The following is a 15962-nucleotide window of genomic DNA, read 5'->3' as shown; positions in this document are numbered from 1 at the left end:
AAGCTGCCTGCGCTCTTAAGAAGTGATATAGTCATCCTTCCACTGCATTCCAGGGGTCAAAGCAAGTCACTAGGCCAGCTCAATTCAAGGGGAAGGGAAATGCACACAGTAGGGATAGAACTGTTTAGAACCCTTTGGTAGAAGGCAGGAGAAAGCAAACAAAAGGGAGAAAATGAATGGTGTCTGTTGCAGATAACGTTCTAGAACATAAGCCACAGAATGGCCTTGTTCAGAATCCTAAGGCTGGGCAAACCTTGGAAAGATTATTGAATGAATGTCCAGGGTTCTTAATCTGGTCAGCCTCAAAGGTTCTGTGAACCCCTTGGAACTGCATGCAAATGTTGCCAGTGTTTGCTTTCTTATTCCTGGAGGAAGGTGGGAATCTACAGCATTCTGTATGCCCTCAAAGGAGGCTATATTCCAAAAGAGGCAAGTCACCATGATTCCGTAACTGACAGGCAGCATTACACGCCTGTGTAGAGAACCAGCTTTGAAAATAACCCATGATGTAGGATAGACGTTAGGGTTCAAAGCCGACAGCCAAAAAAGAATTCTTGAGACATCTTTGGTGCAAAAAGGTGGTTTTATTAAAGCATGGGGACAGGACCCATAGGCAGAAAGCGCTCATGAGGGCTGGCCCATTATGTACATTCAAGTTGGGAGGGGGTTAGGGATAGCGTAAGCCTCCCAGGTATTTTGGAAACAAGGTTTCCAGGATCCTGAGGGGGCTAGCTATTGTTAAGAAAAGGTTATTTGTTACTATTTAGTAAAAACTCAGTCATAAGACCCTTCAGATATATATATCAGTGGGTCATATACTTCGGGGATGATTGCCAACATATATCTTGGGGGTGGGGGTTAAAGATAAAGGAAGTTTCGTATGCTAAACTAGACTTACAGGATCCTGGGGGTTGGGCTAAGATTGCCTTTTGTCCTTAGCAAAGTATCAACATCGAGGCAGCTGAGTCTCCAGAGGAAGGTCACTCTGCCTGTTTCAAGGATTTGTCAATGGGCTGGAGGTAGTAAGGAAATTTAACAATTTTTCTTCTGCCTTTGTTTCCCACATCAGCCCACAATTCTAGTGTTTCAAAACAAATCAGAAGCGTTCCAGCCAGCACAAATCTGTCATATCATGCTTGGTTTTCACTGGAAACCGTAAGTGTATTTTCTGCAGGAAGATACTTCAAATTTTAAAGTAAAGATCAAATTTCAAGGTTGAAAATGCTCTGAGAAGACTCTTTATTGTAGAAACAAGTCAAGGTGAAGAAGACAGTGAGGAGAGGGGGAAGAAAGGAGCTACACAGATGGAAAAGCGGGTGGGCCACGTGCTTGGTATCATTTTGGAATGTTGGTGAGGTCCAGAGCCAACAGCCAAGAAAGAATTCTTGAGACGTCTTGGGTGCAAAAATGGGATTTTATTGGGGTGGAGCAAGATGGCAGAGGAGTAGGAAACCTGGATTTCGTCTCCTCTCAGGAATTCAGCTGGATAGGGATCAAACCATTCTGAACACCTACAAACTCAACAGGAGATCGAAGAAAAGAATAGCAACAACTCTCTCATCAGAAAAGCGACCACTTTCTGGAAGGTAGGATGTGCGGAGAAGTGAATCCGAGGCAATATTCGGGAGGATAGACGGCGGGGGAGGGGCCTCCGTCGGCCGCTTCTGGCAAGTGATAGAACCACGGAGCACAAAATCGGAACTTTTAAAAGTCTGCTCCGCTGAGGGACGTCACTCTGGTGGCTAAGCGGGGGGTGGAACCCTCCGGGACAGTGTGGTGTCAGGACCCTCGGGGTCACAGAAAGACCGGGGGTGCCTGAGTGTGGCAGAGCTCCCAGGTAACGGAGCAGGGAAGCTGGCTGCAGAGGCGGAGCCCAGGCGCGGGCTCTCAGCTCGGGGTTGCCATAAACTGTGATCCCCGGCATAGTCGGGCCACTGCTCCTCCAGCAGGGACCCAACAAGCGGCAGATTCAGGGAGACTCACCTTCCTCCCCTGGGAGGAGCCGCACGGGAGTGCACCGCAGGGATCTGCTGGGTTTGGAGACTCCACATGGGGTCGGGTGCCAGAGATAGAAATGCGCGGTCACAGGCCGGGTGAGCACGGAGTGCGGCCAGAGACCAGGGAGACGAGAGTGACAGACGGCTTTTCTCTGGGGGCTCACTGAGGAGCGGGGCCCCGAGTTCTCGGCTCCTCCGGAGCGGAGATTGGGAGGCCACCATTTTCACTCTCCGCCTCCAAAGCCGTACGGAAAGCTTGCAGGGAACAAAAGCTCCAGAGAGTAAACCCGAGCAGATTACTTAGCTGGGAGGGGGCAAGGGCAAGGCAATTCCGCCTCCGGCAAAGACATTTGGAAACCACAGCAACAGGCCCCTCCCCAGAAGGTCAGTGAGAACAGCCAGCCAAGACCAAGTTTACCGATCAATGAGAACGGCAGAACTCCAGCGCTAGGGGACTACTGCACATAGAATTCACGGCTTTTTTACCATGATTCTTTACTCTTTCAAAGTTAATTTTTTTTAACTGCCTTTTTTTCTTTTTGAATTTTTCTTTTTCCCTTTTTCAACCAACATCTTATCAATCCCTTTTTTTAAAAAACATTTTTATTTTTCATTTTTAGAGTCATATTCTATCCCTTCATAGTAGTTACCCGTATTTTTGGCATATATATATAAGTTGTTCTCTCTTTAAAATTTTGAGATAGTTTCTTCTAACAAATTAAAATATACCCTAAATCTCTAGTATATGGTGATTTCTACTCCCCTGCCTGATCACATTCTCTCCCTTTTTTTTCTTTTTTCTTTTTTTAAATCCTCTTCTTTCTTTTTTCAAACAACTTCTTATCAATTCCTTCTATAAAATTTTTTATAATTTCCATCTTTACAGTCATATGCCATCCCTTCATCATATCAACCCTTATTTTTGTACATATATAAGTTTTTCTTTTTTTAAAATTTTGGGAGGCACTTTCTTCTAAAAGACCAAAATACACCCCAAATCTAGTGTGTGGCACTGATCTATATACCAGCCTCATCATATTTGATCACATTCTGGTTTTTTGTTGTTGTTGTTGTTTTGTTTGTTTGTTTGTTTTCAAGATTTTATTTATTTATTCATGAGAGACAGAGAGAGAGACAGAGGCAGAGGGAGAAGCAGACCCCCCTCGGAGCAGGGAGCCGGATGCGGGACTCGATCCCAGGACCCTGGGATCATGACCTGAGCTGAAGGCAGATGCCCAACTGACTGAGCCACCCAGGCGTCCCTGTTTTTGTTTGTTTTTATCTTTAGCTTTTTCTTTTTCTTTTTTTTCTTCTTTTTCTTTTTTTCTCTTTCCGTTTCTTTTTCCACTGCTTCAGGTCTTTTCTGATTTGTTTAGAGTATATTTTCTGAGGACATTGTTACTCTGCTAGCATTTTGTTCTCTCATGAATCTACTCTCCTCTGCACAAAATGACAAGACGGAAAAAATCACCTCAACAAAAAGAACAAGAGGTAGTACCGACTGCCAGAGACCTACTCAATACGGACATTAGTACGATGTCAGATCTAGAGTTCAGAATCATCACTTTAAAGATACTAGCTGGGCTTGAAAAAAAATATGGAAGTTATTAGAGAAACCCTTTCTGGAGAAGTAAAAGAATTAAAATCTAACCAAGTAGAAATCAAAAAGGCTATTAATGAGGTGCAATAAAAAATGGGGGCGCTAACTGCTAGGATAAATGAGGCAGAAGAGAGAATCAGTAATATAGAAGACCAAATGATGGAAAATAAAGAAGCTGAGAAAAAGAGAGATAAACAACTACTGGATCACGAGGGCAGAATTCGAGAGATAAGCGATACCATAAGACAAAACAACATTAGAATAATTGGGATCCCAGAAGAAGAAGAAAGAGAGAGAGGGGCAGAAGGTATATTGGAGCAAATTATAGCAGAGAACTTCCCTAATTTGGGGAAGGAAACAGGCATCAAAATCCAGGAAGCACAGAGAACCCCTCTCAAAATCAATAAAAATAGGTCAACATCCCGACATCTAATAGTAAAACTTACAAGTCTCAGAGACAAAAAGAAAATCCTGAAAGCAGCTCGGGAGAAGAGATATGTAACCTACAAGGGTAGAAACATTAGACTGGCAACAGACCTATCCACAGAGACCTGGCAGGCCAGAAAGGACTGGCAGGATATATTCAGAGCACTAAATGAGAAAAATATGCAGCCAAGAGTACTCTATCCAGCTAGGCTGTCATTGAAAATTGAAGAAGAGATAAAAAGCTTCCAGGACAAACAAAAACTAAAGGAATTTGCAAACACAAAACCAGCCCTACAAGAAATCCTGAAAGGGGTCCTCTAAGCAAAGAGAGACCCTAAAAGCAACATAGACCAGAAAGGAACACAGACAATATACGGTAACAGTCACCTTACAGGCAATACAATGGCACTAAATTCCTATCTTTCAATAGTTACCCTGAATGTAAATGGGCCAAATGCCCCAATCAAAAGACACAGGCTATCAGACTGGATTAAAAAACAAGACCCATGGATATGCTGTCTGCAAGAGACTCATTTTAGAACCAAAGACACCCCCAGATTGAAAGTGAGGGGGTGGAAAACCATTTACCATGCTAATGGACACCAAAAGAAAGCTGGGGTGGCAATCCTTATATCAGACAAAGTAGATTTTAAACCAAAGACTGTAATAAGAGATGAGGAAGGACACTATATCCTACTTAAAGGGTCTATCCAACAAGAAGATCTAACAATTGTAAATATCTATGCCCCTAACATGGGAGCAGCCAATTATATAAGGCAATTAATAGCAAAAGCAAAGAAACACATCGACAACAATACAATAATAGTGGGGGACTTTAACACCCCCCTCACTGAAATGGACAGATCGTCTAAGCAAAAGATCAACAAGGAAATAAAGACTTTAAATGACACACTGGACCAAATGGACTTCACAGACATATTCAGAACATTCCATCCCAAAGCAACGGAATACACATTCTTCTCTAGTCCCCATGGAACATTCTCCAGAATAGATCACATCCTAGGTCATAAATCAGGTCTCAACCGGTACCAAAAGATTGGGATCATTCCCTGCCTATTTTCAGACCACAATGCTTTGAAACTAGAACTCAATCACAAGAGGAAAGTCGGAAAGAACTCAAATACATGGAGGCTAAAGAGCATCCTACTGAAAAATGAATGGGTCAACCAGGAAATTAAAGAAGAATTAAAAAAATACATGGAAACCAATGAAAATGAAAACACAACTATTCAAAATCTTTGGGATGCAGCAAAGGCAGTCCTAAGAAGAAAGTATATAGCAATACAAGCCTTTCTCAAGAAACAAGAAAGGTCTCAAGTACACAACCTAACCCTACACCTAAAGGAGCTGGAGAAAGAACAGCAAATAAAGCCTAAACCCAGCAGAAGAAGAGAAATAATAACGATCAGAGCAGAAATCAATGAAATAGAAACTAAAAGAACAGTAGAAGAGATCAACGAAACTAGGAGCTGGTTCTTTGAAAGAATTAACAAGATTGATAAACCCCTGGCCAGACTTATCAAAAAGAGAAGAGAAATGACCCAAATAAACAAAATCGTGAATGAAAGAGGAGAGATCACAACCAACACCAAAGAAATACAAACAATTCTAAGAACATATTATGAGCAACTCTATGCCAGCAAATTAGATAACCTGGAAGAAATGGATGCATTCCTAGAGATGTATCAACTACCAAAACTGAACCAGGAAGAAATAGAAAACCTGAACAGACCTATAACCACTAAGGAAATTGAAGCAGTCATCAAAAATCTCCCAACAAACAAAAGCCCAGGGCCAGATGGCTTCCCAGGGGAATTCTACCAAACATTTCAAGAAGAATTAATACCTATTCTTCTGAAACTGTTCCAAAAAATAGAAATGGAAGGAAAACTTCCAAACTCGTTTTATGAGGCCACCATTACCTTGATCCCAAAACCAGACAAAGACCCCGTCAAAAAGGAGAATTACAGACCAATATCCCTGATGAACATGGATGCAAAAATTCTCACCAAAATACTAGCCAACAGGATCCAACAGTACATTAAAAGGATTATTCACCATGACCAAGTGGGATTTATCCCTGGGCTGCAAGGTTGGTTCAACATCTGCAAATCAATCAACGTGATACAATACATTAACAAAAGAAAGAACAAGAATCATATGATCCTCTCAATAGATGCAGAAAAAGATTTTGACAAAGTACAGCATGCTTTCTTGATCAAAACTCTTCAGAGTATAGGCATAGAGGGTACATACCTCAATATCATAAAAGCCATCTATGAAAAACCTACAGTGAATATCATTCTCAATGGGGAAAAACTGAGAGCTTTCCCCCTAAGGTCAGGAACACGGCAGGGATGTCCGCTATCACCACTGCTATTCAACATAGTATTGGAAGTCCTAGCCACAGCAATCAGACAACAAAAAGAAATCAAAGGCATCCAAATCGGCAAAGAAGAAGTCAAACTCTCACTCTTTGCAGATGATATGATACTTTATGTGGAAAACCCAAAAGACTCCACCCCAAAACTGCTAGAACTCATACAGGAATTCAGTCAAGTGGCAGGATATAAAATCAATGCACAGAAATCAGTGGCATTCCTATACACCAACAAGACAGAAGAAAGAGAAATTAAGGAGTCGATCCCATTTACAATTGCACCCAAAACCATAAGATACCTAGGAATAAATCTAACCAAAGAGACAAAGGATCTGTACTCAGAAAACTATAAAATACTCATGAAAGAAATTGAGGAAGACACAAAGAAATGGAAAAATGTTCCATGCTCATGGATTGGAAGAACAAATATTGTGAAGATGTCAGTGCTACCTAGAGCAATCTACACATTCAATGCAATCCCCATCAAAATACCATCCACTTTTTTCAAAGAAATGGAACACATAATCCTAAAATTTGTATGGAACCAGAAAAGACCCCACATAGCCAGAGGAATGTGTGAATAAGAAAAGCAAAGCTGGCAGCATCACAATTCTGGACTTCCAGCTCTATTACAAAGCTGTCATCATCAAGACAGCATGGTACTGGCACAAAAACAGACACATAGATCAATGGAAAAGAATAGAGAGCCCAGAAATGGACCCTCAACTCTATGGTCAACTCATCTTTGACAAAGCAGGAAAGAATGTCCAATGGAAAAGACAGTCTCTTCAACAAATGGTGTTGGGAAAATTGGATAGCCACATGCAGAAGAATGAAACTGGACCATTTCCTTACACCACACACAAAAATAGACTCCAAATGGTTGAAAGACCTCAGTGTGAGACAGGAATCCATCAAAATCCTAAAGGAGAACACAGACAGCAACCTCTTTGACCTCAGCTGAAGCAACTTCTTCCTAGAAACATCGCCAAAGGCAAGGGAAGCAAGGGCAAAAATGAACTATTGGGATTTCATCAAGATAAAAAGCTTTTGCAAAGCAAAAGAAACAGTCAACAAAACCAAAAGACAACCGACAGAATGGGAGAAGATATTTGCAAATGACCTATCAGATAAAGGGCTAGTATCCAAAATCTATAAAGAACTCATCAAACTCAACACCCAAAGAACAAAGAATCCAATCAAGAAGTGGGCAGAAGACATGAACAGACATTTTTCCAAAGAAGACATCCAAATGGCCAACAGACACATGAAAAAGTGCTCAATATCGCTCGGCATCAGGGAAATCCAAATCAAAACCTCAATGAGATACCACCTCACACCAGTCAGACCGGCTAAAATTAACAAGTCATGAAACGACAGATGTTGGCGGGGATGCGGAGAAAGGGGAACCCTCCTACACTGTTGGTGGGAATGCAAGCTGGTGCAACCACTCTGGAAAACAGTATGGAGGTTCCTCAAAAAGTTGAAAATAGAGCTACCATATGATCCAGCAATTGCACTACTGGGTATTTACCCCAAAGATACAAAAGTAGGGATCCGAAGGGGTACGTGCACCCCGATGTTTATAGCAGCAATGTCCACAATAGCCAAACTGTGGAAAGAGCCAAGATGTCCATCGACAGATGAATGGATAAAGAAGAAGTGGTATATATATATATATATATATATATATACAATGGAATATTATGCAGCCATCAAAAGGAATGAGATCTTGCCATTTGTAACGACGTGGATGGAACTGGAGGGTATTATGTTGAGCGAAATAAGTCAAACAGAGAAAGACATGTATCATACGACCTCACTGATATGAGGAATTCTTAATTGCAGGAAACAAACTGAGGGTTGCTGGAGTAGGGGGTGGGGTGGGAGGGATGGGGTGACTGGGTGATAGACACTGGGGAGGGTATGTGCTCTGGTAAGCGCTGTGAATTGTGCAAGACTGTTGAATCTCAGATCTGTACCTCTGAAACAACTAATGCAATATATGTTAAGAAAAAAAAAGAAGAAGAAGAAGGTAGCAGGAGGGGAGAATGAAGTTGGGGGAAATCGGAGGGGTAGACGAACCATGAGAGACGATGGACTCTGAAAAACAAACTGAGGGTTCTAGAGGGGAGGGGGGTGGGAGGATGGGTTAGCCTGGTGGTGGGTATTGAGGAGGGCACATTCTGCATGGAACACTGGGTGTTATGCACAAACAATGAATCATGGAACACTACATCTAAAACTAATGATATAATGTATGGGGATTAACATAAGAATTAAAAAAAATGGGATTTTTATTAAAGCACAGGGACAGGACCTGTGGGCAGGCATTACAAGCATGAGGGATGACTGATTCTAGACTTGGGATTTGGGGAAGGGAAGGGAAAAGGGAGGTTTTCAAAAGGACTTTCATATGCCAAAGAGAACCTAAAAGATACTGGAGGCCTTGCCATTGTCAAGCTAAGGTGGCTTTTTTCTCTAGCAAAGCCTTAACCTTAAGACAGTTGGGAGTGTCCTGGAAGAAGGTTCTACTCTGCCTGCCTCAAGTATCTGTCAATGGGCTGCAGGTCATGAAGAAATTTTACTTTCCCTTCTGCCTGTGTTTCCCACATCACTGTGGAGGGGAGGGTGATGTTAGGGCTCCAGGAAATTGCGTCTATGGGTCTCTGGAAGTTAGGTTATTGATAAGAATGCTTTTTCCTTGTAAATCACTAAGACATTGGTAAACTGAGGGAGACTCCGGTCCAGCAGGACTGTGATTTCTCTAAGTTAACCCTTGGTTTTTTCCTTCCCTTAGCTTTCAGGTAGCCTGGAGGGCCTGAGGAATGTCACCCAGATCCCACCTGGGGGAGGGGGGCGGGTTGCGGGGTGTCAGCTTGTGCTTTGCCCTCAGCTTGCCTTCTGCTCCCTCATCATGCTGACTCCAGCTGACCGGACCATTGAAAAGAACCAAACTGCTTCCAACTGACAGAATTTAAGGAACCTCCCCAAAAGTCCCGACTTGCTGTATCTGACTTGCCTTTTTTTTCTCTGCAGCCACGGGACCAGATGTGCAGGCGAGGTTTCTGCCGCAGCCAACAACAATATCTGTGGGGTCGGAGTGGCCTACAACTCCAAGGTCGCAGGTAAGCTTTCAGCAGGGCCATGCGCCAGAAAGCCTAGCGCTCTGGTCTCCAGCCTGGGGCGGTGGGGGGGCAAAAATTCCCACTGGAGCAGAGCTGGGACTAGTAGACTTAGCAAGAGCGGGGAAAAAACAATTCTTTTAATCTTTCTGGCAGTATCAATACAGTGAGGTTTTTTTTATTCGAGTGTGTTATAAATACAGAAAAGTACATAGGTCAGGAGCCCACAGCTCAGTGAATTTTCACAAACTGACCACGTCCACGTAAACTGTCAAGAAACAAAATGCCACCAGCATCCCAAAGCCCTCCTCATGTTCCCTTCCTGTTACTACCCATATACACAAGAATAAGCATGAGCCTGATTTCTCACAACAAATAGTGGTTATTCCCAGCTTTTAAACTTTAATATGAATGGAATTGTACTGATTGTACTCTTGTGTCATTATCAATAACATTCTAATGAGACTCTGATAAAGCCTATAAGAATATAAAAAGATAGGTACAAATTATTGTAAACAGACTCAGAACTCCTCAAAAAAAAGGGGGTTGTTTGTTTTTTTTTTTACACAGTGCCATCTCCTCTCTAAGGAAATATATTCTACTAAAACCCGTGTATCAAGTTCCACAGGAAGGATATTTAACAATTTCACCTTCACCGGGGGCTTTAGAAATGATGGTGGCAGATCACTGGAAATTTAGAAACCAGCATCTCCCTCTCCAAAAAAGAGCGGGAGAGAGAATGAGAGGGGTTCATAAACTGTCAACAACATGCTGGCGAATGAAGTAGCTCCTGGCATGGGTCCGCATTTTGCATCAAATTGGTTCTTAATTTATTCAAAGCTGAGTCACTCAAACTTGTTTTTCTTTTTTTTTTACAACTCTCTTGATATTTTTTTCCTAGCAATTTAATGGAACCATAAACATCCTTTGTGCTGACACTTGCATTTCCAGGGACCTAAATAAAGCCAGATTAACCTATACAAACCCATCACTAACCTCTTTCAATGCTGTTTGCTAAGTGGCTTGCCTAAGCCTGGTGCCGAATTTCACAAAAGAATACGTCTGGAGGGTCTGAAATGCAGATGGGGGAAGCTTTGCCCCCCGGGTTTCTGCTCTCTTTACTTTGTGTGCTTTCAAACTGCGGGCATTAAAATGTCAGAAGCCATCAGGAGCCCAGGGGAAAGAATAACACCCAGTTAATAATTTATAAGCCAGGCTCGGACCTCGGGTGTTATCTGTGCAAGGTGGGTTCCCTATCCGCAGGATAAAACTGGAGGCAACTGAAAAAAATCAGACCTGAATTTCCAATTCACAGTGATTGTCTTCAAAATAATTTGGATCCCAAAGCATAGTTTCAAAATAGCTTTGGTGCCCGAAGTAACTGGGTTTCTTTTGATCAAGAGATTCTTAGAACTAGTGCCTGCAAAACTGAGTTAGGAGCAGCTCAAGGCATTAGGAGGGCTTACCGGGGTCGCTTTCTCCATTTGCCTTCTGTCCTTTTCTCTCCTATTGTTTGCGCTCTGAAAACATCTGAGCAGCTCATCAAATGGACCTAATTTCCCTGTTCTTTTCATTTGAATTCCGTAAAAGGGAAACATGAGAAAAGGATTTCAGTGTGTTAACCTAAGAAATAAGAGGGCCAGTTATTTTACCAGCAAAATGGGTTTATTCAGGACAACAGAGAATTGCAATTCAGGACATTGCAAGCTATGGCAAAACCACAGGCAAGTCCCACAAAGCAGAGGAATGTTATTTTATGGAGAAGAAGGAGGAACTTGGGAGGGGTTGTTTTCAAGTAAAGTCCATGGGAGAAAAGCAGGAATTCAGGGTGATGGTCATTTCTCCTTGGCTGATTTGCCGGGGTACTGGATTTCTTGTAGGAGATGCAATGTACATCTTTTCCAGCTGGGGCCTGAAATTATTGATTCTTTCCTGTTGACAACTCTGCTGGGATCTGTAATTGACATTTCTCCCTGTAATTGATATTGAGTGATAGAGCTCCCCCTTCTGGACTCCAAATTCCATTTTAGAGAGCTTTCCCTTTATTAATTTTCACTGGTGCCAGGAGTTTCTTTGGGAGGTGATCCCCGGAAACCAGAGTGAAGGAAAGAGGAGGAAAGACAGCTAAGGGAGGGAAGTCAACAAAGGGTGTGTAGATGAACTGGTTGCTCCTGTGGATAAGCAGGGATCTGAGGGACTGTGGGGACAGCCCACAGAATTGCTCTCCACCAAGGAGAAGAGGCTGGGGAGTTTATCCGCCAACTCCCATCCCTCATTTATGGGGGTGGCTCCTGGGCCCTCGGCACCCTGTCCAGTCTTCCAGGTCACATGGGTGGAGCATAAATTCTGAGGCAGAGAACGCACCCCAGGCAAAGATACCTGGACAGGGCAGCGGATCCACACAGCTGCAACCCCTTAACTCTGCCTCACCTGCTGACTGACTCCCAACCCCAAAGGGGAGTGAATGCAGCCCGATACCGCAAAGGCATGACCTGACCTGTGCTCTGTGAAACCCCAGCTGACTCAGGTCTCACGGCAATGCTGAGGTTCCAGAAATAGACCAGAGCTGGTGGGAGGCATGCCCAGCCACACACAGAGTTTAAGCACAGGAGCCTCCTTTTCCGCTCCCTTAACCCCCGTTTTGCTCCTCTGGAACTACTCATGCTGGTGCCAACTGTTCGAGGGGCCCAGAAGTCTAGTCCCCATCGTCCTGTGCCTGTTGGAACATCCAGTGTCCTCTGGGCTTCCCCGGAACAGCGCAAGGAATTCTTTATGAGGAAGCCCTGGACTATTACTCAGGAATTACAATAAAAGCAGAATTTCAGCCTCCTGGACCTTACACATTTAGGTGAAACATTTTGTTCCTTCTGGCTGTCAATCGCAAAAGTTGTCTGGTTTTTATAACTCTAAAGGAGCCATGCCTTTCCAGAGAATCTTTCCTTGCAGGTTTCTGAGCTAGGGGTGTCTAGAGCGCCACCTGGTGGCCAGACAAGATCATTGCTAGTCCCTCCCTGTCCCGAGGTGTTCAGTTAAGGTAGGGAGACTCCAGAGGCGGGGTGGTCCAAGCCCTTCCTGCATCCTGGGTCTCTCTTCAACGTGTCCTCAAAAAAAGGCTTAAGTTGAGGTGCTGTAAAATCTTAGCCCAGGAAGAGGAAAGTGGAGATAAGATGGTAAAATGAGTCCCCTGAAGGGAAAGAAGGAAAAAAAAAATCACAGCATCTCTTCATCTGCCTGTTAGTCTGTTGCGTCTCTCTTTTATTCACAGATTTTTTGCTCACTTTTCCACTAGGGCTCCTGTCTTTTTCTTGCTGATTTGCATGCCTTCTTCGTATGTCCTCGATCTTAGCTCCTGCTCAGTTTCAGGCAGTGCAAATATCTTCTCCCAAACTTTCACATGAGGTCATTAATCCACCTGGATTTCACCTTTGTATGTCGTGGTGGCTGGGGACCCAGTTTTATTTTTCTCCAAACGTGAACCAGGGTCCCTGATACCATCTATTCAATAATCCATCCTGTTCCTCTGATTTGTGGTGCCACCTTCATCGTATATTAAGTTCCCATCCATACATGATTAGTCACTAGGTAAATATAATTTACATAAACCCACCTAGCAGGTATAAATTAGGAAGTGTAGCCACACTCCTACTGATGGGCCTTTGTATCTGCTCTTCCCTCTGCCCAGAATACCTCCCCCATAGGCTTTACCTGGCCACACCTCTTCATCCTCTTCTCCGTTTTCCCATTGCTCCTCCAACATCACCTCCCAGACCAGCTTCCTCATCCACACGTGAGAAAGCATGCAGAGTTCTTTCCTCCCAGCACTAACTACAGTCAGCTACTGGACGTATTCTTGTGCATGGTGATTTGATCAGTATCTTTCTCCCCAGGCAGACAACAGTCTCCATGAGGACAAGGGCCATGTCTCTTTTCTCTCACCTCAGCACCGAGAACAAGATCTGGGGCACAGTGGATGCCCAAAGCCTATTTGCTGAGTGCCAGAAAGCAAGAAAGGAATAAAGACAAGGAAGGGCCAGTGATAAGCAGTAGAGATTAATTATTAGATGAAGAATGGATGGATGAATGGAGTCATGAGATGAAGGGCCTAAGGATCTAAGGACCCAAAGCTCATAGAATTTCTACCAGGAAGCAAATTTATCTCCTCTTCTACCAGCACCATCTCACCTTTGCTGCTTCATCCCAATCAAATTAGTTCCAAGGAGACGTGGGCCTTCTCACACCCTCTCCCCACTTCCCTCCCTTCCCAGGGCACCACCAGTAGGAGCTGCTCCTGGGCCCATCAGTGAAAAGAGAAAAGGGGCCCCTCTGCACCCACACCTCAGACAGCTCCAGGCTATCAAGCACAATGACCATCCATCCACCATTTATCATTCAGGTGTTACAAAAAGAGTGTGTAAATTTCCAGGAGCTCATCTTTTCTACTTACTCATCAGAATCTCAAAATCTTGGGCCCCAAAATTCCTTTAGTCCAAACACCCACTGACACTTGCCTAAGGATAGCAACATAGTAGTATTAATAATGATAATAATAATAAGTAACACATAGTTACTCTTCCAATGTGTCAAACACAATACAAAACTCTTTACCCAACCCTTTATACAATTTTCTTATACATTATTATATATAATACATATAACATATATATTATATATTAGCATCCCTTTTCTACAGAGAACAAGACTGGGGCCCCACAGCTTGTAAGCTGTAGAATAAACCTGCAGCCAGCACAGCCTGGGCCAGAAATTCTGCCTGTGGCCCCTACACGAAAATGCTTGGACAACTTCCCTTTTCCTGCCCTTCTGGGATAGCCTGGATCCAGCCTGGAGCCACATACCTCCAGTGACAAGAAACTCACTCCCTTCCAACATAGTCTGTTCTACCTTTGGATATGTGTGACTTTGAGAATCTTCCTCTAAAATGAGCTCTCTCTTTGATTTCTGTTGCCTGTTGTCATGGACACAGTTGCTACCCCCTCTTTAAATGACACATGGCAGGGAAAGAGGAAAGCTCCCATTAGTCTGGCTCCTAAAGAGCAAATACTCTATAACATGTAAACACATGCATTTGGCATGTCCCAAAAATCTTAGTGCCATCTTGAAGCTTTAATAACTTCAAAGATATGTATATTTGAGGTTTAACTATTTACATTCCCTTTGCCCACTTATTTACTTTCATGAATTTTGAAGAAAAAGATTAATTTCAGGTTTTTTACTTTGAAAATGCCTTTATTCAGTAACTCTTTAGGAAAATAACTTAATTATTTTCTTCCTTTTGATTTTTAAAGATTATTTATTTATTTGAGAGAGAGAGAGAGAGAGAGAAAGAGCACATGGGGGGGAGGGGCAGAAGGAGAAGGAGAAGTAGACTCCCCGCTGAGCAGGGAGCCCAATGAGGTGCTTGATCCCAGGACCCTGGGATCATGACCTGAGCCGAAGGCAAATGCTTAACCGACTGAGCCACCCAGGTGCCCCTGTTCCTTTTGATTTTTAAATCAGTGCTTGACATCCTCAATCAAAGGGAATAAGACAAAAAATTAAAATTAAAAATGTATTGTCCAAAATTTGCAACCCCCCCAAAAAATGCACAACAAATATAAATAATGAAGCTTTCAAATGATGTTTCTTGAAGTTTGTCAGATTTATATTTCTGAGATTATTAAAGCTCAAAACTGCACCAAGCCTTGGGAGATGCTATCTCTTACTGCCAATCCCTTCCAGCACTCAACAGTTATTGCTGGCTGCCTCCCATGTACCCGGTTCTGCTGTGGGTGGTGGGATACAGCTGTGAGGCAACCAGCAGGATTCCTGTCCTCACACAGCTTAGAGTCTAAGAGGAGACACAGACGATGAGCGAATCAGCACAATAATATCAGATCGCTGCTGTGACCAAACCAAAGCAAGGTGGTAGAGAATAACCAGGCTGAGGGGACAGGTAGCACTTTGAGGGTGGGAGCACCACACCTGGGCTTCCGCAGAGTTCCTCAGAGCAACCCCAGGGTGGGGCCAGGCCAGGCAGCATCGGCCTTACCTGCCTGCCTTGTTAAGTCAGAGCATCTAGATTTATGCACCGAGCTTTGGGATGGGATCTCCTTTGTTCAACGGTTCTGAAAAAGAGTTTGAAAACCATACTGTTGACCATTATCAAAATACCCCGAAATTTCGCTGCCGGCAATGAATTACCTCCACATATTTGGCCGATAGAACTCAAAACGTTTCAGTGAGTTCCCATAATGTTATCTGAATTTTAAAACAAACCAGTAAAAATTGCACATTAGCACAATGATGAACATGTTTTCAGATCCTTAGGTCAGCATGAATTCATGCCTCAGCCTGCCGATTTATATTCACGAGCAAAAAAGGTGGTGATTAGCAACACTGAGGTTCATGGGCAGATG

At 43.3% G+C, this 15962-nt stretch overlaps 1 protein-coding gene across 2 annotated transcripts in view; it reads left to right on the top strand.

The window, feature by feature from the left end:
* Window positions 1-15962, top strand: part of PCSK2 (proprotein convertase subtilisin/kexin type 2) — a 285368-nt gene that overhangs the window by 226006 nt on the left and 43400 nt on the right. For both annotated transcript variants that reach the window (XM_045883814.1, XM_045883815.1), the window contains one exon: window positions 9464-9552. In XM_045883814.1, coding sequence (XP_045739770.1) covers window positions 9464-9552 — 89 coding nt within the window. The remainder of the gene's footprint in view (window positions 1-9463; window positions 9553-15962) is intronic.

This window comes from Mirounga angustirostris, unplaced genomic scaffold, assembly GCF_029215605.1.
Source record: "Mirounga angustirostris isolate CCGP_5_RB_7025 unplaced genomic scaffold, mMirAng1.0.hap1 SCAF_10, whole genome shotgun sequence".
NCBI classification, from domain to species: domain Eukaryota; kingdom Metazoa; phylum Chordata; class Mammalia; order Carnivora; family Phocidae; genus Mirounga; species Mirounga angustirostris.
Note: the sequence above shows the minus strand (reverse complement) of the source record. Positions and strands in the feature narration are given on the sequence as shown.